The sequence below is a fragment of the Oculina patagonica genome, chromosome 7 (assembly GCF_052425735.1).
Source record: "Oculina patagonica isolate OP01 chromosome 7, crgOcupat, whole genome shotgun sequence".
NCBI lineage: Eukaryota > Metazoa > Cnidaria > Anthozoa > Scleractinia > Oculinidae > Oculina > Oculina patagonica.
In genome coordinates this window covers 12,517,658-12,542,787 of record NC_135764.1, presented here as the reverse complement: position 1 = coordinate 12,542,787, position 25,130 = coordinate 12,517,658, and the positions used below count along the sequence as shown (strand labels likewise).

Sequence of the window (25,130 nt, the reverse complement as noted above, 5' to 3'; positions counted from 1 at the left end):
CTGACGCAATCTGGACACCAGGGAATGTGAAATACTATGCGCGCGCAAGCGGATACATCTGTCATCTCGACCTTGGTTACCGATATAAATACATATTAATTTTTTTACAGATCACATGCAACTACTTATAGGGGAGCAAGGATGGCGCAAGTGGTAAAAGCGCTCGTGGTGGCGAATGTAGTGAGTGCGCTCGCCTCACTGCAATGTGGCCTGGGTTCGATTCCCGGACCCGGGGTCACATGTGGGTTGAGTTTGTTGTTGGTTCTCGTTCTTGCTTTGAGGGTTTTTCTCCGGATTCTCCGGTCTTCCTCTCTCCTGAAAAACCAACATTTCCAAATTCCAATTTAACCTGGATAGAGGACCCGCATGAAAACCAGCGAGGAGCTGATGTGGCTTCCTCTCTAAAATATAGATTTTTTTATTTCTTTCTTATGATGTCACAAAGTTTATGTTGAACAAACTTAGCTCTTATGGGAATATCAGCACAAATTTGGCATATCATAAAAAGCCTTATGTATGATACTCTCTTGTTCTCAAAATTCACCACAAAGCCTCCTTTACGTTATTTTTTCTTAAACCTCTGCCACCTTCATGCAGTTTTTCACGTGGGTATTCTTATCATCTTTGCCGCCCTATGAATTCGTTCATGATAAAATTTACAATTTGTATTTCGAAAGCGGGGCTTCGTGATAATATTAGCCACTCCAAAGTAAACATGCATAAAGGATATTGTGATAAAGTTTGTCCACCATTGGATGAATATTCCTGCCCGTCACACCCCCACGCACCTTAAATAATACTTTCCAAAAGAGTAAAGAATGGGAACAAAACAAAATAAATAGTTTGATAATGTATGCAGAAAAATGTGTAACTTTTTTATGTTTCGAAACCTGTTTTGCACATAAAATTTATTTTTATTTTTATTGTAAACCACTAACGCTAAACCACTAACCACTAACGCCATTGTTACGCTAGAAAAAAGCAAATTGGGGGGGGGGGGGGAGGGGGTGCGAAAAAAATATTTTCTTGTAGGCCATATTGTTCTTTATACCATGCCATAGAAAATACAGCCAATCAGAATACAGGAAAGCCGTTGTATATTCGACGGTATTCAACCCAACCTTCCCATAGTGCGCTGCGACTGTATTCTCGACGAAATTTAGTAAGCGTATTTTCTATGGCATGGTATAAAATAGTTACACAACACTTTCTCGTGGTATACTATGGAATATCCAACTTGTCACTTGTATTTTCTTGGCATACACACTCGCCTAAAGGCTCGTGTGTATACCGAGAAAATACAAGTGACTCGTGGGATATTCCATAGTATACCACGAGAAAGTGTTGCATAACTAGTATATATGACATCATCAAGAAATGCCACAATCATCCAACTTTTGCTTCTGTTGCTAACAAAGCCTTGTGAGGAATAAGTTTTGGGCGATTCTAGAAAGCGGTTTTAAAACAACAGACAGATCGATTATGTAGTATTAGCTCCTTCTGCTACAACAATTAGGATTTTAACACAAGGGCTGTTTATTTTAATCGATAATCCTTTACAAGTACACCACTTTGTATGAATGTGTTTGTAACAATAACAAAGCTTTGAGATCCATGCATTTTTCCACATGCGTCTTTATTTGCAGTTATAATAAATTTTCTTTCTATAGCTGTTTAATATAAATATATTAAAATTAAATCAGTTAAAGCTGGCTAACTAATTCACCTTTTCTTTGAATATGCACTGCTTATATGTTTGAAGGTATGTGGTCTTTGCATTTTTCCACGTAGTCTTTGTTTGTAGTTTTAATAAATTGTCTTTCTATAGTTTTTTAATATAAATATATCAAAATTTAATCAGTTAAAGCTTGTTAACAAGTTCACCTTGACTTTGAGTATGCACTGTTATATGTTAGAAGAAATCGATCGAGAAAAAGAAAGATGGCGAAAGCCTTTCCTTTTCTTGCCAGTATCATTTTTCTTAGCCACCAAGCGATCCTCGCCAAAGAAAATTCTCTTCATCGTGGTACAGATTCAAAGCTGCAGTACGCTCTCTTTCAAAGACCATTTCTTTCACGCACTCAACGTTTCAAGCATCGATGAGGCATACGTTTCAAGCGAAAACCATTGTTTGTTACGATGCGTCAAAAATCACCGATGCTTTTCGATCAACATTGCTGTCAACCCAACGCAAGATGGAGATGTCCTGTGTCAGCTACTTTCTTCTGACAAATATAACTATTCGGAAAACTTCAAACAAAGTCAGATATTTCATCATTACAGTATCGTTGTAAGTACTGTGGCTTTAAACTTTTAAATAGCTACCATAATCTTAAATCTTAATTGTCAAGAGTGTTTAAAATGTGAGTCTTGGATTCTTTATTCATTCTTAATATCATACAAGTTACTTGTTTGAAACTCTCATAATTCCATTTGTGAAAATTTGATATTTTGATATTTTGTTTATTAATGCCTTAAAGGAGCTTATTCACGGACAACACATTTAGAATAACTTGGCAAGTTTTTTTTTTTTCAAATTTATCGTTAGAAATTTTTTCTTATCTTTATAAGTCAGAACCAATCTAAGTTCTTTTCGCCTTTTTTATCACTGCTTTTTTGTTTTTCTATGATAGAAAACTATTATTATTTTGGAGGTTTCCTTCGATTTGAAAGAAATCAAAAAATGACTTAATACACCGTTGCATTGCTCCTTTTAATAATTGATTTGGAAAACCAAACAGTTTTGTTACTTTCAGCCAGTATTTGTTAGAAGAAACATCTAGAAAGAAGCGTATGTTTAGTTATTTTTTTATGCCTAACAGAGTCCTTGTGAAAGCTTTCCATGCCAACATGAGGCGACGTGCCAAGCGCTTTATGAAACGAATGACTACATCTGCAACTGCACTGAGGGTCACACTGGCAAAAATTGTGACGGTAAGTTCTCAAACAGATTAATAATTATTTAAGTTAAAACAAAGAAAATCATAACCGTAAAGAAGGTTTGGATAACCGGTCTAAATTAGCATAGATATTTACGACTTTATCCCCGGTTTATTTCTCCGTTTACTCCAATGTTTTAGTTTCTATCGAGAAGATAGAAAACCCAAAGTCAAGCTGAAGAAAATATGTGAGAATTTTGTCGGGACAACGGAGATTGTCCGTAAAAGAGAAGTGTCCTTAAGAAGAGGTTCGACTGTATTTTCAATACTGTCAACTCTCTCTTAATGGACACCTCTCTAAGACGGACAACGGATACCTTGAAACCGCCAACGGACACGCACAAAAAGTTATTTTTTAGTAAATAATACCTCAAAACTTGTTATCGACATATAGCATAGTAGGTCAGCGCCTTTAGAATACCAAACTTACCAAAAACAATCCGCTAAAACGCATTACTTCTCTGCTTAAACTAATTCTATATGGGCACCAAGATTTAGTTTTCTACTTACAGTATTACCGTTTGTTATTAATAAACAAGTTGAATTTCTGATATTATTCTTGTTCCACTTTATAGGTTTTGCTAACGTAAGTGACTAAAAACATACGTGTATTCGTTGTGCATAGCTATTTAGCTTTATCGTCTCAAAATTTCTGGTGTCACGTTAACTCGACTCTCTATAAGGCGGACACCTCGCTAAGACGGACAGTTGGGGCTGGTCCCGAGGATGTCCGTCTTAGAGAGAGTTGACTGTACTAACTATTCTGACTACATCTGAATATTCAATCGCCACATTGCTGTCTAAAACGCTGTACTTTAGACGCTCCAAGGCTTTCATGGGGACTCGTTGCGCCTTGATGTGTATTCTGCAAGGATTCTTCTGAATTTTGGAAACGTGTCTTGTTCAGGCTTCTGGACAACTGAAATCTACGTTGGGGAACAAAAGAAACAGTCTGATTCTTTTTTTTTGGGGGGGGGGGGAGGGGGGGGATATAATAATTTGGCGTCCAGGATGATTTTACTCTTATCATTTTTCTCGAAAATGCTTGAAAGTTAAAACTTTCTTAAAGTCGCGCACTACCATTGCAATCGTTATGTATGTATTTATTTAAAGAGTATGCACGAACTGCGACGACTGAGCCAACAACAAACGAAATATTCATGAGAATTTTTTCTTTAAGATCTCGTCAGGTAATTATACATTGTTGTTCTCAGCTTTGTGTCCCGTGTGCTGGAACATAGCGAATTATTATAATTAGATTCACAGTTTTAAATATAGCACTCGTTGTTGTAAACATTGACTCGGAAGGTCTTCGGAAACCTCAAAACCTGCAATTTTGTGTCAACGGTCAACTCTCATTAAATCGACAATCATGATGTAATTCCATCATCCCTTAGTATCCTTGATAAGTTTTAGAGGAATTGATGTTCAAACTTTAGCTAATTAAAGCTTTACCAGATAACACCCCGTCAAGAAATTTGGGTGATAAATTTATTAACGAAGAAGGGTCGTGCGCGACGTCAAATGGATTCATTGCCAAAACAAAGAGCGTTTATTTTACTGAGCTCTATATTGCCAGGAAAAGAGACAAGCTTGTAACATCCAAAATATTGTGTTGGATTAGTGTTTGCCTTCAAGCAAAGTCTGTGTCCGAGCCAAGTGACCCATACTGCAGGAGCTTATCCCTGTAGCATTAAGCGACTAGGAGTATTACTACTCCCCCCTGGATAGGATCCTAGTCGATTGCAGGGTAACCTCCCAGCAGTAAACTCGCTGGTACCCATTTATACACCAGTGTGGAGAAGAGAGGCACTGTGAGAGTTTTAACAGTGTTTTGCCCAAGAACACAACGCAACGCCCCGGGCAGGCCTCGAACCCAGGCCGTTGGACTCGGAATCGAGCGCACTAACCATTAGACCACCACGCCTCACTTGCCTTCAAGCATCCTTCTTTTATTGTACGTTTATTGTTTTATAACTTGGCTGTATGTTTTTAGTTATGTTAATGTGTTGTAAAAAAAGAAGAAAAAGAAACTTTTAGTCGAAAAAAGAAAAGCAAACACTCAATAACGTTATAAAACAAATCTCTTACTTAGGATGAAATATGCATTAGTTTGCTATAACAAAAACGCATCATTACATTTTGCAGTCGGCATGCCATGTGGCGAGGACGAAGGATGGACAGCATTTCAGTCTTCATGCTACAAGTATTTCATACAAAAATTACCCTGGGCAGAGGCAGCAACGACATGCGAAGAGCTTAACGCAACCCTCGCCATCTTGAACTCCGCTGAGGAATATGAATTTCTTTACAACCATGGCCATGTTCTGCCCGACAACTATAAAATCTGGATTGGGCTTGTTTCAGTCGGTAACACCGGTTCCGAAACATGGGCATGGGTCGACGGTTCCGTTCTTACTTATCACAAGTGGGGTCCAGACCAACCTACCCGAGACAGTGCTGAATGTGTAATTGCATTAAATGGTAAATATTTTAGAGTACAGTGGAGCCATGAATGGAACGACCGAAGCTGTACAAGGTTGAACACTTTTGTCTGCGAAAAGAAACAAAACTAACCATACCAGTGGAAACAAATTAAATCTGCAAAAAGTAGAATTAAAACACTCTTTCTTCGGGAAAATTTTCCGGGGTACTCAAAAAAGTTATATACGGGGAGGCTCCGCCCCGAGCTCTCACCTCTACCCTTTCATATACCATCTTGACATCAAATTGTACCCCTTTCTTATACCTTTTACTGAAAAAAGGGCCCCTTTCATATACCTGAAAGACATGGCATAGACTTAGGTTTTTTCTTTCCATCCCTTATTTTTTTTTTTTTTTTTTTTTTATAAAAAAAATTTTTTTTTTTTTTTTAAAAATTTTTTTTAAATTTTTTGTTTTAAAACCAAAGAAAAAAAACCCCGAATTTAAAAAAAAAAAAAATTTTTCCAAAAAAAAAAAAAAAAAAGGGAAAAAAAAATAAGAAAAACCCCCTTTTTTTTTCTCGCGCGGAAAACACCCAACAAAAAACCAAGAAAAAAAAAAAATCTTTCTGGAACGAGTTGCGTTCCGGAATGAAAGTCATTCCGGAATCATGTAAACAGGCCCTTAGAACACGACGTTTTCTTGTAATTTCATGTAGCGCATGATAAATTAAAATACTACACCCATAATTTGCATCTGTTCGAAATATTTTAATTATAGGCCCTTTTAAAAACCCAAATGACAGATTTTCGTGACCTTTCGTATACCTAAACTTGTGAAATGCCTACCCTTTCATATACCTAAAGCCTGAAAGAGGTACCCCTTGCGGCGGATCCTTCCCGTATAGGCCATTATAGGGAGTACCAACCCGACCCCGCCCAGGGCGAAATTCCAATGTAAACACGTTTATCACTTGTAAAACTGCGGGAAAAGCTCTGATTGCGAAAGGATCTTGTAAATAATTCCTTTATATGTTTATTTCTGTAGTAGCTCTCTATTCTTGTAGATTTTTTTTATGATTGTCGAAAATATCAAAGCATTGACGAAAAAAATGAAGTATTGCCATTTCACATTTTAAGGGGAAAAGTCACGCAATTACACTTTACACCCTTATTCTTGTGATCACTTAACTCTGATGTAAGATCAAAGATATCATAGAATACATATTAAAGAACTATGGTTGCTATGGAAGCGCCAAGTCACGTGAGCACAAATTTGAGACAATAAAATACAATGTGATGTCCATAATGTTCGCTTTATAAAATATATACTATATACAAGGCTAAAAAGAGTTAAAAATGGAAAAATTAAAATGATAAAACCAAACGTTTTCGGCTGTTTGCCATCATCAGGGTTGAAAAGACCGTCCGCACGCATGCATTTATATCTTATGTAATTCCCGTTTGGAAAAGTTTACTGACATAAGAAATGACTTGTTTGTTCAAACTGGGGCGGAATTGTTGGATCATTAGACCCTCAACGATTCCACGCTTGTGGAATGTCTGTGCTGAAGAGAGAACACGCCAGGTGAAAGAATGCGATGGGTTTTCCCGCAGGTGTTTTGCAGGTTCAGAGGTGTGAGCAGGATTTGAATGTTCCGCAATTCGCACTTCTAAGTTTCGCACAGTCTCGCCAATGTAGTCAACGCCACAAGAACAATCTCCTTTGTAAACAACGTTTTACTAAGTTTATAGTTTTTGCCGTAAAACGGGAGCTTGATGAAAACTTTCTTACGTTCTTCGAGGAGAAAATCTGGAATGATGTTGTCGTCTTGTGATGAGTCGGTTAGGAAGTTGTTGATTGTATGCGAGATAAAACGTTTCGGATAACCTGCTTTGATGAAAGAAGTTTCTAAAGTTTTAATGTCCTTCTCAAAATCGGTGGAGATTCGTTTGGCTCTATGGAGTGCGCCAGTGATGCAATTCCTTTTCCACTTGGTAGGGACCTCAGATTTCCAATGTGTTGGTAATTTCCCCGGTTTCTTAAAGACGCTGCAATTGAACTTGTTGGCGTAACTAAAGGCAGTATCAAGAAAGTGGTCGGGGTTTTCTTCGACAGTGAAAACAATGTTAGGGTGGTAGCGATAGAGCATCAGGCTTGCCCTTTTTCTTATTAGAGTTATTAGAGAAACAATCATCAACATATCGATCATAGAATGGTGGGTTGAAAGGTCGGACTACAACAGCTTCTAGTTTGGCCATGAAAATGTTAGCAAGGACTGGAGATAGTGGGTTGCTCATGCCGCATGCATCGATTTGTTTATATAGCGTGTCGTTAAAACTGAAAACTGTATATTCTTGGTAACATTACAGAGAAGACGTCTAAAGAGTAACTTTGAGCTGAGTTGTGGTAGCTTGTTGTTTGTGTAGATTTCATGAATGATGTGGTCGATGGTTTCATCGAGCGGAACTTCAGTGAAGAGAGAGGACACATCATATGATACCAAGACTTCGTCGTCATCAACAGTTCTACTAGTTAGACGCTCACCGAAATCGGTGGTAGTTTTGATGCTGTATTCATTCTCAGTGAAAGGGAGTAAGTAAGAGGCTAGAAATTTAGCTGTTTCGTAATAAAATGTTCCACAAGTGCTGACAATCGGTCGAAGTTTCAGATTGTCCTTCGTAATTTGCTCAGGGTTCTGGAATTTATGGGTTTTGGCAGTCCCATAAAGGAAAGCAGGCTGGTTTGATGTCGGCTTGATCTTATCCAAGGGCAGAGATGACTTAAAGTTTCGGGTCAGAAAATTTTGAAAAGATTTAAGGTCTTTTAGTGTGTTGTCGTCAGTCTCAACGTATTTTCCGTTAGTTATGCCTTCTTCGATCATAATATTCCAACGGGAATTATTGTTTGATGGCAAACAGCCGAAAACGTTTGGTTTTATCGTTTTAATTTTACCATTTTTAACTCTTTTTAGCCTTGTATATAGTATATAAAATACAATGTATTGCCTGAGAAAGTCAAGGAATGGTCTAAAAACATTTTGTCATTATTGCAGTGCTTCATACGGGGTTCTGTGAACATCTGGAATGATGTTATGAAGCCTTGATTCCTTATAATAAAATTTGTTTTACTACAACGAAACTTGATTCTTTAATTGCAGAACTCGAATCTTTGAAAAGTAAACTCAATTTTTTGATACGTAAACGAACTTGATTCCCCAAAACCACAAACTTAATTCTACGAAACATTGATCGATGGGAGACTACTCTTGTTTTAAGGGTTCGTGGTCCCTCGAAAACAACGTCGGTGTGTCTACAAAGCGTTGAACAAAGACCCAAAAGCGAATACTTAATAAAAGCCCTCTAAGAGGACATGTGGTCACTGTCTGCAGTAAATAAGAACGGCAATGATGAGAGAGGACTTGTATCTTTAGGTTTATTGGAGAGTACCTTATTGGTACTTAATTTCGCAAGCACAGTACATAATTTCGCGATTTTACCGGTGTTTTATTTTCGCGATTTGGACAAAAAATATGTTACAAAATTTGAAACTATGTCAAAAAATTTAGAACGGTCGCTTCTAATGGGTTCGACTCCGGGATCGACTCCACCACTTGCCGTGTTTTATTTTTCCTTTTGCTGTTGTTGTTTTTAACATTTTCTCCTTTCAAAAGAGGTGTTGCTAGATGTCTACTACAAACGAGATCATCGAGTTTCACTGACGTTAAGTACAAACAAATAAAAAAAGCATAGAAAGCAGGGAAAACTCCAAGCAGATAACTAACAAAAAACATTAACATGCTGTTCTAATGAAACTGATTCTCCACTAGGAGGAATGATGTAGCAAAAGCTATAGCTTGATAAAGGGAGGTGATATTCGCTAGCTTTGCCCTTCCCGCCTGCTTAGAAAAAACTAAATTACATATATAATATATTTAAAGTAGAAGTATAAGCACGGGATAAACGTGTTTTACCAGAAATGCTGCTAAACAGTTACTCATCTATATCGTCCGTTGCGTCTAAGGGTTCCGACGGGCCATAGTTTTCCACGGACAAAAAGCTTGTCCGGTTGAGCTTTGTTGAAAGACGCCGGGATGTAAAGTTGTTTCGCCCTCTTAAGAGTAGCCATCTGATCCTTCCTTCTCTTAACAATTTCGTAGGGCAGACCTCTGAACATCTAGTAATTGCTGCCCTGGAGATGGCGTCCAAGCGAGAGAATGTCCTCACAATCTTTGTACCTCAAAAATCTCGCCAGTATCGATCGGCCGGGGTTCACCATCATTATACTTCTTTCCGAGTCGATGTACTCTTTGTATCTCCACGGTTCTTGCTTGCAAATAGCCCAATTGCTCTCCGAGAAAACCTCTGAGTACTTCCTCTGTATCCTGTCTTTTTCTTGACGGAGAGCTAAATTCTAGGATGTTAGTGAATTTATTATCCTCTCTTCTAGAGTACGCTTCAAGGTAGAGATCTTTCGTCTCAAGTTCTTCCATTTTGGTGTGAATTTCCTGCTCCTTAGTCTCGAGCTTTGCTATCATGCTGTTATGTTTAGCTAATTTGGCTTCAAAGATTTCAAGCTTCTCTTTACATTGTTTTTCTGCGTCGCTGCATCGTTTGTTAAGCTTCGGCTGTCGTCTCGAAGTCTTCCAATTTCTGTATCCTTAATTCAAGTGCTCCCAAGGTGGACTCGATGTTTCTTATAGATGACTCGATACTGTCTAATTTTTCTACTTTAGCGAGGATTAGCTGCAGTTTTTCAGTAATTCCTTCGGTAAGATCCAGAGCGGTCATTATCTCATCGGTTGACGCTTCGAGCTCGGTGTCGTTGTTTGAACTTTCTGAACAGTTTATAGTCCGGCGACGCTCTTTGGTCGTCGCCCGAGCTTTCCGACGATCTATTCCTGCGTTTTCCGATCCATTTTACAATGCTTTGTGCCATACGCTTCTACATGAGCTTCAAAATTTCGCAGGCGGGGAAGCGAGCGTTCATTCCGCCGCCATCACTCGACCCAGTTCCTCTTTGGCAAGGTTTCACGAGTAGGATTTTGTTTTGAAGGAAGTAAAAAAAACAATTTCCGGGAAATGTAATTGGCTAGTTTGTTGACAAGCTGTCAATCAACGAATAAAATCAACCGTGGAAAATCGGTGGGCGTTTGTCAGAATCGTGGGGTTTGCTTGCAAGCGTTTCCTCGCTTCCCCACCCCCTCCCCGCTCCTTTACCTTTTTTGCTCTCGCCCAAATTTTCGCGCGGCCAGAATCTATCTTCGCTCGCGCGCGACACACAGCACTTCGCTCGCACGGGAACGCTTGCTACGCAGGCTAAGCTAAATCTGATGACACAAAGCGATGTTTTCGAGTACAGGTTTCTATCGTTCTTGCTTACTTCGACGTTGAATTTTCGTAAAACCGCTCCAAGTCCTCCGCTGTGGCTGGATCAGAGATCTTTTCCTCTTGAAGATATTATTATTATTATTATTATTATTATTATTATTATTATTATTATTGTTATTATTATTATTATTATTATTATTATTATTATTATTATTATTATTATTATTACAAGTGAAACCGGTAAAAACAATATATAATTATATATTTCATAGAAAACAGGAAAATGTGAAAAGGTTAAAAAAATAGATTAGTGTGTATCAATCTGCATCAATCTGCAGCTTACCTTTATAAGTAAATGCCTACCGGTACATTGTGCGGTTCCAGAAAATTCCATACTCACCCCAAGGATAGTCAATGGAAATTCCGAAGGGGAGGGAGGGCGCAATAGCCCAATTTTTTAAAAGAAAGTATGAAGCTAAACTGAAAGTTCCAGGGGGTCGGAAGGGTCCATCCTTGGGGTAGGTATGGATATTTTTGGAACCACACATTATAATTAAACTGCCATTAAGGTCGGGACACACTAGGCGACACGTCGCTGCAACACGTCGCGGCGACAGTCACCGCTGCAACAGAACTTTGTCGCTGCGACGTGTCGCACGAATTCAAACTGGTTTGAATTTGTGCGACACGTAGCAGCGACAAAATGAGCGATAGCAGCGTTGTTGCAGCGTGTGTACACGTCTGCGACAAGTCGCTGCGACAAAATATGAATTAACCAATGAGAGCGCGTCATGTATTTTCGCCATATTGAATATGGGAAACTAGTTTGCATTCCCACTCTTCCAAATTCGCTGTTTCTGCACCAAACAAACACCTTGTTGCAGCGACTTAGTTGTAAGCAGTACACACGGAGCGACTTGTCGCCGCGACCTGTCACTGCGACTTGTCGCATAGTTTGTCCCGACCTTTACACTATTGAAGACACTTTTGCCTGTGTTAGAGTAAATTTAGTGGTCTGCGATAATAATTTCGTAAATTCTCTGTAATTTCATTATTTTTATACCCCGTCATTATTCGTCATTATTATTCCGTCATTATTCGTCTGCTCCCGTGGTCCACAGTCGGCAGTGAAATTTTGTTGTTACCGCTAAGTTATATTCCACTCATAACGCAGTCCGCAGACATGCAGTCCATTGATCAAAATTGGATTTAATTGTTATAATCGCCTGCCACCGTGGTCCACAGTCCCGTAGTGTTTTATTTGAAAATAATACAAAGTCTGCTAATCGACTGCCACTGGGGCCCGTAGTCCCGTAGCCGATTCTAAGAAATGCTAGTAAATGTTATAATCGCCTGCCACCGCGGTCCGCAGTCCCGTAGTAGATTTAAGAACAGTAGATATCCTGAACACAATATAAAGGCTCAGGTAGTGAATGTGTGTAGAGAGGAGGATGGGAATTGCTGAGATTGGCTGAAGAGATCAATAACTACCTGAACTTGTTATAATCCATAGTTTAACTCACCAGTAATTCAGAAAGTCCTCAGTTCTGAATTCTGTAAATCCTGTTTACAAATTAGACATTCTATTAATCCCACAAATTACCTGTATACAACAAAATGCAAAGGAAACGTAAATCTATGTCTGGCAATACAATACACAACATGGAAAGATAGAAATTTAAACTTCAGAAATGGTCTCATTTATTTCTTTGCGGCCGGAAATGACCACATGGTCAATATTTTGACAAACTCTTCCTCACGTATAAATAATGAAAGGATGCGATTCTTATTAAATTGAAGTAGCTTAACATTCAGATGACAAATATAAATAACAATTACATGCCTCGACTAACTGAGTGACATTACTATGACACTATCGCCTCAAAATCTACAAGATCTATTTTGTTTTATCGCCGAGTTCGGCTTTAATTTCAGTGAGGTAAGTTTTAGTACGATTCTATCTTTAGCACTTTTATAAATCTTCACATAAACGCCGAAGACATAAGCTTAAGCCAGTCTTCAAAATGAAATTATAGTACAATGAGAAACGCTTACCTCAAGTGACCTCAGGTCACTGTAAGTTTCTGTTAGAAATGTTTGCGAAAAGCTTCCACCGTGTCTCCTCATTCCATATTCTTCTCCAGTATCGGGAAAACAGATAAAGGATATCGAATACCCTTTGTTTCGGGACTCGTGATCGCGTCAAGAAGAAAGAACATTGACAAAACTATCCTATAGAACTCGAAATTGCAAAATCGCTCCACTAGATCGATTGACGCCATTTTGAAAATGCGCCCGCAATACGGACCGCGGGGAATCCGCAAGCAGGGGGGTTGTGGGGGGGGGGGGGGTGGGGCACAGCTTAAACTCTCCCCAAGCGCCACTTCTTTGTCTGAATGAAATTACATCCAACCTCGCCAAAAGCAATAAAAATGAAAAGAAACTGACAACGCTATCATAAAGAGCATACACTCAAGCCTTTGGCAAAATTTTCTTTTATTTCAAATGCAAATGGTCGTTGAGTAGGAAGCCAACAAACTTTTCAATTGTATTTTTTACTGCCGTACTTTTTCACGAAAAAGTAATAATGGCCATTTTTAAAAACACTATTTAAAAAACTACAACTTTGCTCAAAAAGATCCTAAGAGAGAGGTTCTAGTAAAGTATTCAAGCGAATTTAAAAATGTGATCCGTTCTGGTCACGTGACCGATGACGTCATAACAATGGGATTAATTATAAACTACTTCACATTTAAGTATCTACCAACATGTAATTTCTTGTTACCTCGCATTTAATGCAACGCCAGATACGCACTTGTACCCAGACTCCCATTTTTTGAAAATTGTGCATAGCTCCCTTAATTTTGATATTTTGTTCGGTACCTGGGCAGTCAGAAATGCCTCACACCAATGTGTTTCAAACTGCGATGACTGCTTTTTTAGTTATAAACTATTTTCGTCACAGTGATCAAAAAGGAACTTCTGAGCAAAGTCAGGTGACCAATGACGTCATCAACCTACGACTTCTACAAGAAGTAGTTCATGGTAAGAGTTATTTCTATACAACGTACTACTCCTGCTGACTTCAAACTGACCAAGTTATTTGACATTGACGATTTTTCAGTTGCAAAGGATTTTGGGAAGGTTTTTATTATAATTATATATTGTTTTTATAATTATTATTATTATTAATAAAAAAATATTATTTATTTTTTATATTATTGCAAATACATTTTATTGCCTTTTTACAGCTGATTTTCAATTCTGTATATTTTTTATCGAGTGTGTACATTTTTAAATGATTATGTGAAATAAAGTTATTGTTGAATCATTATTAAAATTATTATTATTAATATTATTATTATTATTATTGTTATTATTATTAAATTGTTAAGTTTACTGAGCTCTTTTTTTGAATCCACAAAAGCCTTGCAAAATGACAAACATACAATATAACTGCCTTAAAGGATCACTGAGTGGAATACATACGTCTTATTAATCGAGTTCGAGGTCCGTACTGTAAAATACGGACCGAGTTTTTCCTTCGACTTATGGCCCAAGCGCGAAGCGCGCGGGCCATAAGTCGACGGGAAAAAACGAGGATCCGTATTTTACAGTACGGACCGAGAAAACGAGGTTAATAAGATATTTATTATATTTCTCACTCTGGAGAAAAGAAAACATTTCAAGTCAAGAGTGCTGGAAGCGGCTTCGTTTGACTGACGTACGTCAAAGGCGAAAGGACGAGTGAATTTCATTGGCTTTGTCGTAACAATTCGGCCGTTTAATAGCTCGATTGATAAGCGTATAAACACAATTTAAATCCAACCTTTACTACTTTATTTCTGCAATTAGTTTTACAGTAATTTCAGTGACAGGATGAAACTAGATACAGTGCAAGTTTCCTTTGGAATAACTTCTAAAGTTCTTTGCTTGGCGACGAAAGTGCTGCGATTGACAACATGCGTTATAGCTTATCAAACTTTCGAAAACGTATGGCAGTGTTTGTAGAAAATACTGAACGAGAAAACACGTAAAAAGTTTGAAGGAACTACTTAAAAAACTTAGCTCTTTAAGGCGGCGTTGAATGCTACGTTGAAAGCTTGAAATGCTGTCTGGCTCGTACTCAGCTCTATCGCGTTTGCGTACGTATTTGAAAAACGTTCCCAGGAGCTTATCGAGGACGTCAGCAGGTACGGTTTCTACATGAAATGTTCCATCAGTCTGCTCTTGACAATAATTGTCGAACCTTTTCCATTCACTTTTCGTCTTCTTGACCGTGTTTGCATATTTCTCGGCACTGATGAAACTTTCAAGTTTTTGACTTGAATCCTGCCCGGGTTGCTCAAAGTCCGCCACATCAGGGAAGTTTTCTCCTTCCAACAGATCACAAAAATTGAGTTTAACGTTCGGTAGACCTTCTTCGCTTCGCCTTTGTTCCTCGCTTTTTTCCTCTGACTGCGAACGTTGTAGGAAGTTTTGAAAATCTTCTTCGCGAGACATTTCAATTTGCAAAGGCGTACGGCATCAGGAGAACTCTCAGTCAAATTTCGCGGGCCGTACTGCAGAATACGGCCCGTTAAATTGACCAATCACAGCGTGCGTACTATCTCAGAGATATAATAAATAAGGATATTTGAAAGACTAGGAAGCAATGTCAAGAAATGTCAAGGAAACAGACATGTTTTTGACATAAACTAATTGAAACATAACATTTATTTCACATTAAATGACGGGACATTTTTTCCTTTTAATTTGGACGTGATTAATGCCTGAAATTTTCTTTGCCGTTATCCGTCAAAATCTTTCAAAATCTTGGCTACCTTTTTTTTCCTCTTTGACGTTTACATACGTCATTCAAATCTGTACATTGATGTTTTCTTCTATTTTAAGGCCAGAAATGCTGTGAATCGCTGTGAAATGACGAAGTAAATCTGATTTGGCGGTGCTGTTGCCAGCAGTGTCTTCTGTAATTTAAAAATTTAAAAATTTAATTTAAATTGCCAGGTGGTGTGTTTATCGACAGACAAGGGCCTTGCGAATTGACAAACATGCAATATAACTGCCATACAATATAAAAAGCATGATTTAGAGGACTAGATAAGGACTCTGGAAAGACTAGGAAGTGATGTCAAGAAACAGACATGTTTTTTGACAGAAACATAACATAAATTTTAATTACATATCAAGATTAATGACGGGACATTTTTTTAATTTTAAATTAAACTTGTAATCAAAGCAAACAGTCAAACAATAGAGTAGAAATACAAACGTTTGTTTTCTTAAAACTCTGCGGCGAACGCGACTCTCTTGTTATTTTTCGCAGAAAAAGGTAGAAAGCAGAACGTTATTTTTTTAGCCCGTTTTAAGCTGACAGTTGCTCGTCTGGCCGTGTTTATATTCCCGTCATCCAATTTCTGGCCGGTAAGTTCAGTAAGACTTCTTCATTTGAGATATCAAATACTTACATTTTTAGCTTAAAAAGTAGAAAAACCTAACCGTAAAATAACAGCTGTGTTAGATTTTTTTTAACATTTCCGTATATAGTTTAAACCGTAAACGGTGGTGGGTTTTTTAGCTTCTAAATTATTATGATTTTGTTTTTTCGACATAGCCTTTATAACTAAAAAAGCTCGGCGTAATGTTGCAAGAAGTGTAGATATTAAGATCTTCATGCATATACGGCTTAGAAATTGATTTGGGTGGTTACATCGAAGCATATTGCAAACCAAGTGTGTTTCCTACTCGGTGTTAATTACAACTTACGACCACTGAAAGGCAAAAATTAATAGAATTCGAAGTCGAGAAAGATATCAAATTGCGTTTATTTGAAGATTTCGCCTGATAATGTCTCCTATAATGCCTGTGCCTCAGTAACTGAATTATGTATTATAATTATTTACCCCCATCTATTCCAATATATTACCCCCATCTATTGCAATATATATTTCAATATATTTCGATTTAAACGGCCCCTTCGGCCGCTATGTTGATTTTGTATACGGCTAGAAGAATGAAGCTAACACTTATTGTCCAAAAATAACCCCAGTAAGTGATAGCATCTTAAAATTCATAGTTACATAATCCTCACGACGACTAAGGACTTGGCAGTTACGTAACGAGTGGCTGAAGAAGTGTGTGTGTGTGTGTGTGTGTGTGGGGGGGGGGGGTGGTGGGAAATGACAGGACTAATATGGGAAACCTGAGGAAGTTGGAAGTTGGGAACAAGTACTTGGGAGATGAAAACGGGAATACAGGTGGAATAAAAATGGAGCCTTTATTGTTCAAATTAAAGTAGGGGATGAAAACTTTCGTCCCTTTTTTCAGCATAAAAGGGAAGCTAAATACTCTTGACCCACCATTTGAACATTATTTTCTAAAATGACACAGGTTCATAAATATTTTATTTTATTTGAGGTTCGAATTTTTGTTGTTAAAACTTTATGATCTGTTTGAATATATTTCCACTCGGTATCCGTAATGGTGCTCACAAATAAAGTGATGTATCGTTTTGAGGCAATTCCATTGAAATACATGTAGAACTGCCCATAGATTTTCAATCAAAGTTCCTTCATTAGAATGAATCAAAGATCTCTTCGAGATATCATTTGCATGAAGAATGCTTAGAGTTATCATTTGCATGAAGAATGCTTAGAAGGTTTATCGCTTCTCCTCGCGTTATTCTTTACCTTACAGCTACACATGCCATTTCTAACGGCTACATTTCCACTAAAACAGTTCCTTTTTTATTTCTAATGGCGATACATTAAATTCTAGACAGAGTCAAAAACTTTCAGCGTTTACTTCTTCCACTGGAAGTAATTTCACAACAGGCCACAAAACACTTGTAAATATCACTTCACACCTGCATTGAATGAGGTTGCAATTCTAAATTGTGCAACTCAGCAGATATAATCAATTGTCACGAAATGAGTTCCCTTTGGTCAACTATTAGCAACGTTTTAGTGTGTGAAAGACTTGTACCAGTACAAATTTGCGCTGTTAATCCTTCTAGGTTAAATTAATATTAGCGCCTAAAGACTTGCACCAGTACAAATTTGCGTTCATAATCGTTTTAAACTTCGTTGCCTTCGAGCGCTGAACCTCTCACATTCTTAGTTGGTTATGTCACGAAAGATTAGGGCTACTCAAGTTTTTAATTGTTATATTACGTTTGTAAATTTGACAAGTCACGTTTTTATCTACGAGATCAAAAGTGTTGACGCACTACAGTCCCTTGGGACTTTAACAAAAATGTGCGGAATTCGGTCCAAAAGTGACAAGCTTCCCCACTATATCTTTTCATTTTGGTTGTAAACAAGCAAAATGTCGATAAAATGGGGTCACCGTAATCGTTTAGGAGCAGAAAGACCTTAATTTGTATATTACACATGTTTCCGTGCATTCGTCAGCTCCCATAAACGTTTTTATTTGAGCCGTTCACTTGACGCTTGGTGAAAGTGAAGAATAGCCGAGGGCGAAAGCAAAGCGTGAAATACAACATCGATGTCAAGAAACAATTTAATTTATTATATAAACATCAGTGAAATACCAGGAAATCTTTCGCACAAAAAATCATATCTTTACACGCGAAAATAACATGTTATTTTCACATGTGAAGATATCGATTTCGAAACATTTTCTGACAAGTTTGCCCTGTTTCAATACCGAATAAGCCAAAGTAAATCGATATTAAGTCAAAACATCTTCGGATCTTCCTCGGCAATCTTCGGCAATCTTCGGAAAAGTTCGGAAAATGTTCGGAAACATTCGTACGACCTTCGGACAACATTTTGCAAATCTTCGGAAATCTTCGGAAAATGGTCGGCAATCTTCGGAAAATCGTCAAAAACATCGTAATTAGTAGGTTTATATAATAAACAGAATAATATATAGATTTAGGCAAGCCTAAAAGCGGAGCTCCCCAGTTATTTCCCCTTAATAATTTTTTAGACTGTTTTTTATTCATGTTATTTTCTTTATATATGATACGTATCCCTTTTCACCATGAACAACAGCACCAAATAAGAGTTAAAAAATCGATCAATCAAAAATATCATTAGAAGTCTATGCATAACCTTGGTTCTAAAGATACACTCGCAACTCTCAAATTTAAACAAGAACAACGAAAGGGTTGCTCTAGAACATATCCATACCCCCATCATAGCTGGTATGTTACAGCTGTACATAGCATACAATTCGAAAGTTTTGCATAGCTTTTCCCCTTCCCCAAATGGGGGCCCTATACGATGGAATGGTGACAATGACAGTCTTATTATTGCCTAAGGGACCGGTCATTATTTATGTAGAGGGGGGGGGAGGGGGAGGGAAAAAATATGTTGGAAAGATCAAAATTTCGGTAAGGCCCCCCCTCCAGGCCATGTAAGTAGCAAGTGACCTCTGCTTCTTTATTCAATATTTATATCTCCCTTTATATGCCTTAAGTAATTATTAAATGCATGTTACATACAATCTTAATTGCACACTTGTTCTGGATACACTTTCAGCAAAAGGGCAAATTTTGGATGAGTTATATGTATAGTAAACATACCTCAATTATTAACTCCTTATCTTTGGAAAAGTGATAGTTTTTACAAATTATGCTCTCATGGTGAACACAAATGTAATACCGGTAACCATGCAAAATATAATTCTTTTCCAATGATTTTCCTTAAGTGTAAAAGAACTACTTTCTTGTTGTTATATCATGTGTTATTACTTCTTGGGCTATTGCAGTGATAATCATTTTGTAAAAAGAAATAATTGCAGTCAAACCAGATATTAAAGCAGATAGGTCTGGATTCTTTATTTAACTAAAACTTGAGATAACAATGGAGTTTAGAGTGCAAACAGTATTTCTGTAAAATACAAATCACTAAAGTTGCACATAATAGTGGAGTTTAAACAAAAGAAAACAATAGAAATTATAGCATAAAATTGTACAATTTAGCGTCACTGTTTCACTTATAGTGTTTGCACTCTTCTATTTAACTGTTTTACCCAACTCAAACTGCTGATCCCCCTAAATCTTTATAAAATATTTTAGCCCCCCCCCCACTCTTGCCACTCTGAAATAGCCTTGACCCCCCCTTCTCCCCTCCCCCCCCCTCTACATAAATAATGACTGGTCCCTAACACCAAAAATAACAGCTTCCTGCTAGCAAACTCAGTAAAAGGTAGTGGCACGCAAAATATTGACATTCCAAATGTCATTCTGCCAAATAGGGTCCCCAATACGATAACACCTTTTTCCTTTATGAGTCCCTTTGCCCTTAGCTTTATTACATGTAAACTTAGCAAAAATTCTGGAGAGGCATAAATACTGTTTGTTACATGTAGTTCTAAACTCAGGTATAGATTGCTTGGCAAAAATGTTACCATGCCATTTTACCATTTTACCAGGCATTAAGAGATTGATGAAATGTGTATCTCATTATCACAATTATTGTTCTTTGCAGTGTGGGCACTGGGAATTAAATGTTTAGGTAGCATGATGATTTTTTTATGTACATGATTGTACCTTATCTGGCTTTATTTCATTAACTTTAAAATTACACTTGTCCTTATAAATAAATTGTATTCTACATACAGTACATTTGTACATGCAATGAAGAATAAAATATAATAATCTGATTGTTCATTTATCTCTTTCTGTGTCTGTAACTCTGTGGAAATTCTGCTACCCGTGATAACCCTGAAAAAGGCAAAAAAGACATAAGATTTGTTGATGATCATTGGCATCAAATGAATGTTTATAATTTTAAATTAGCTTGAATTGTTCAGAACACTCTGCAGATGCATAAAAAAGAGATATATTTTTCCAATTTTTGCCTGGGCCAGGGACTGTGTTGGGGGATATGTTCAGAACCAAAAAAATTCCTTTGACCTACTGAAGGCATAAATAGTGCTATCAAAAAGACCTGGCATATAACTGAGCTTTGGTGGGTGTTTTGGGGTCAATCACTGGCTAAAATTCATGATTTCCCTATTAAATGAGGTGTCTTAAGACTTTCATATTGCTCTCTGACAGGTGCTGTTGAAAGCACTGTGATTAATTCCACGAAAGCTTACATATTCTCCCCTTTCTTAGTGATATAGCTAAGAAAACACTACGCTGGCTCATCAACAAGCCCAACTGTGAAATTTCAGCTGAGTTAAAATTCTATTTCTTTATTCGCCTAGTACCACAACAAGACAATTTATGTTAGGTTAGGGCTTAAGCTTACATGTAGATATTAAGATTAGCTGTTAACAAGCGGAATTTGAACAGGTCAATTTGCACTTCTCCCACAAAATAATTACAAGTATTTCAGTAATTTGTCGGGTCAGGTAGCAGATCTTGTTGGGTTTTTTGCCCTCCTACCCCTCCCCCATCCCCTCTTTTCTTGAACAATGAAAACATTACATTTTGTATGCATATTTACATGTGCGGTTACATGTAAATTGTGTATATTAAATTCCACAATAGGAACCATGATTTTAAGGAAACATAAACTTACCAAGCAGTTAAAACACTTACATTGTATCATTTTTCAAACCCCAAAATTTTACATTTAAAAAACAAGTTTCATGCACTAATGTAGATTCACATAAACTAAACTCTGTCATAGAGCATTTAGAGAAACAAAGGTATAAACTGACACTAATGTAATGCTTACCTTCATCATCACAGGCATTAACTGCACCCCTTGAATTCCTGTTTTCCCTCACTAAAAACAAAATGTACACATATCAAAAACCCATAAAAGGTATGGAAATCCTAATATAGCAAGTTTTAGAAATGCAACAGATTTGCTTATATGAAATTAATGATAAACTCAAACTGCCTCTTACAACCTCCATAAATACCGGTCACTCAATTAACCTCGCAAACCTTGATGTACATTTGAATGTACATGTATTTTAAATTTGCTTTAAATGATATTTTCCTCATTGCAGACAGGCACATTTTAAACTTTTTTTTATTTCAGGATCGAAAACTAACCTGCTACTCTTGTAGAAAAAATAATTCAGGCAAAAATATCTGATTAGCCACTGCTTTAGGCTGGAAAACTTTGAAAGGATTAAAAAATTGTACCAGTCACAACCGTCAAGATAGCAATGCTAATAGCCACAATTTCCCTCTGGTTGTCCGGGGCAAGTAGATTTTCCTGTCAAGCAATTAATTTTTCATGCCTGCTTGCATAATGGGTAAAGGCCCAGGCATGTCATGATCATCTGACTACAAGTTAATTATACAGTCACAAGTTTGCTAATACATAGTGTCACATGCACTGTTCTAGGCCAACAAAATTTGAGAGCTGCTTGTTGACCACAGGGCAAACTCGAATTTTTTTCCAAGTCCTTATCCTATATTATAACTGATCAATTTGGTTGTTATAACATAAAAAAGTTCATGATCTTACACATAACATATTAGTGCTTTTTTCTCTATTGTAATTTACAAGAATCCAGGCGTAGTCAATCGATAGAAATTGATATCTCAAATCTGTCGATACAATCGATATCTATTGATATGAATCACAAATTGATAATCGGTAATCGATAACAATAGAACTCACAGAAAAAAATATTATCGATTGTTATTGATTGAGAAAATCGATGAAAATCGATACTACCGAAACAGGTAGAGCGCAAATTCAAAAACATGCGTAACGGTTGTTTTCGGCGACAAACGGCAACGATCTGCGTCACGTGGCTTTGCTTGTCAAATGAAAAAGGTAAACGCACATGGTTACATTCCTTTGCGTTCTGACTTCGTTGTTCGAACCAAAAACAACCATTACGAACGTTTTGGAATTCGCGCTATACCTGTTTCGGTAGTATGTGGTCCTCGGGCCGCCATCAGCAATAATCATGTCGATTATACTGCCTCTTAGGCTGTCATCGATTGGTTTTCCTGATATAAATGTCCTGCCTTTGCTGTTTACAGAGAACACCATCATCGAAAGCTTCATCAAATGTTGAATGAAACGTTCAGGAATGTGACTGTGTACGTTCACCTCAGTTTTTTCATTTGACAAGCACAGCCACGTGACACAGATCGTTGCCGTTTGGCGCCAAAAACAACCGTTACGAATGTTTTTGAATTCGCGTTCTACCTGTTTCGGTAGTAGCAATCGACAGTAATCAATAACAATCACTTATACCAAGGAGCCCCTGGAGGTGTAAATGTATATTCATTTTAAGGTGATTCCCTAGTATTACATTGCGCATCCTTACTGCGCAGAATTTTACGCGTAATAAGCACGCGCAGATAAACAAAATGGTGGCTTTTTTCTATGCGGCTTGGCTCGCGCGAGAGAGAAATCATCATTTTCTCGTAAACGAGTTCGGTGACCTAGATCATTTTTTCTGTTAGTTCGAAAGTAGCGATCAAATTCTTTCTATAAAATAAATACAGATCAATTTCTATGGCAGAATAATACATTATCACTGAAAAGATGCACTTTCAGCAGTATTCGCAAAAAAAATATAAGGAAATATAAGGAATTATATGGTAAATACAAGGTCTTCCTGCTCCTAAACGAATACGGTGACCCCCCTTTTTCAATTCAAAATTTAACTTCCCTTAAGGTAAACAAACAACTGGCAAAGTTTAGTTGGAAATCTATGAGCAGTTCTATTTCTAGGGAATTACCTTAAAGATATTAGATGGCGTTAGTATTAAGTAAAACAATACAAAGATTGATATTGATTGCTATGGATTGTTATCGATTATTGGTTTATCGATTGTCTAAGCCTGGAAAAATATGAATAAAATTATCAATTTATTCCCAGAACGGCTGTTATCAGATTATAAATACAAAACTTTCACAAAACATTTTCACTCACTAAAATAAGGAAAACTAAGCAAAGTTCTGAGTAAAAAATAGTATAGGTCATTAAGAAAACTATATTTCGCTAAGGCTAAGCAATGTCCCCTATTGTGTCTGACTCGAACACATTCTTACAAATTTGCAAATACACTTGTAAATTTTTATCTTGTAGTGTAACCGGAAATTTGCTGCGTGCTGTGTTCCTCCTACTTCGGTGATTCAATTACAGGACAAATTTATCGCAGTAGAAGCTGCCTGCTTTGAATACAACTCGTGTTTAAGGCAAAACGAATTTCAATAAGGTTGTATGCCCTTGTTCTGACATACAGGTTACACGAACGAGTGCTATTAGATGGAAAGCTTGTTATCTAGTAAATAACAGAAACTTTTCTAATCTGTTAAAAAAGGAACATCAATAATAATCTTAGCTTACCTTGTTTTCGTAACGGGATTTTGTCTTTGATCGTCTTTGCTTTAAACTCAACAAGTAGCTTGGAAGATTTACGTCCATTTCGATTGTGATCGGTCACAATCCGTTTTTCTTTGGCTGCTATCCCGGGATAAACGAGGAATACATCCAGAAATAATTTATCGGTAATAAACTGTCGTGTGCTTTATAATCGCGGATCCCTCTCGGTGAACTCATTCGTACGCTTGGTAAATCGGCATGTTGTGAGTTTGTTTCCTGACTTTTAACTCTGAACCATATTCAAAATTCTGCTGTTATTAAACCTTGCCGTTTCACGAAAGTTTAGGTATAAACCAGAATGGCCATAAGTTCAAATGATAGTTCAAATAAGCGTATCATGAAATTTTATTTAGCCGTGCCGACAGCAACCAGCGGACCTCCCCAATTTCACTTCCCGCTTCATGTAATTCCACACAAAAAAGTATTGGCGCCCGCGATTCAATGGTGAAATGCCACTTGATCAGCGGTCAACTTTAAAAAACATTCAACCTCGATGTGTTCTACATCTGAGCCCGCGATATGATCATGTGATACTGGTCAGCGAAAACCTTGTTTTGACAGCTGTCAATTTGCCATAACAAAGACGTCCAATCATGTCTATTAGTAATGATTTTTCCCGCCAAAAGACGCGGGTTGCCACCGGAGCCTAGCTCGTTCCCAGGCCTAATCCGTGCGTACGTACTATCGGACGTACGCGACAACCAAAATTTCTCGGTTCGATAGGATACCATTTGCCTGCCTATGGGGCTCCGCACAAGGCGCCTTCGGCGCCTTTTGAGCTCCGCTATTACATGGTTGCTTGGAGATATGAAATTTATCTTCTCGTGTTCAAATCGATATCCCACTCGTTCGCTGCGCTCACTCGTGAGATATCGATTTGAACACTCGAAGATAAATTTCATATCTCCGCGCAACCATGTAATATCCTCTATGTATGTTTCATGACAGATGCACGCAATTTTAATCTACGGTTATCACATATGTTCCAAGCACGTAGTGTTCTGAAAGCCACAATTATCTTTCAACGAGTACTGGTAAAGTATACGTCTCCGATGAAAATTTAGTACTTTTCTACAATCGAAATTGATCTGTATTTATTTTATAGAAATAAATTGATCGCTTCTCTGAAAATGAGGGGAACAGCAAACCG

General features: G+C 37.5%; 1 protein-coding gene and 1 long non-coding RNA gene across 2 annotated transcripts; one reads left to right on the top strand and one right to left on the bottom strand.

The window, feature by feature from the left end:
- Positions 1-2,850: 2,850 nt before the first annotated feature.
- LOC144659212 (dromaiocalcin-1-like) lies at positions 2,851-5,515 on the top strand. Its single transcript, XM_078519645.1, has 3 exons — positions 2,851-2,934; positions 3,515-3,525; positions 5,035-5,515. Exons 1-3 carry the CDS (start codon positions 2,851-2,853, stop codon positions 5,513-5,515), a joined length of 576 nt encoding a protein of 191 aa, XP_078375771.1.
- A 14,311-nt stretch (positions 5,516-19,826) lies between these two features.
- LOC144659748 (uncharacterized) lies at positions 19,827-24,757 on the bottom strand. Its single transcript, XR_013571956.1, has 3 exons — positions 23,945-24,757; positions 21,352-21,402; positions 19,827-20,387 (listed from the first exon to the last, which is right to left on the bottom strand). It is a non-coding gene; the product is annotated as an uncharacterized LOC144659748 (long non-coding RNA).
- Between the last annotated feature and the right edge of the window lie 373 nt (positions 24,758-25,130).

Bases quoted from the DNA above. Each gene is read 5' to 3' on its own strand.
- LOC144659212 (XM_078519645.1), top strand. From the start codon at position 2,851: ATGAGGCGACGTGCCAAGCGCTTTATGAAACGAATGACTACATCTGCA.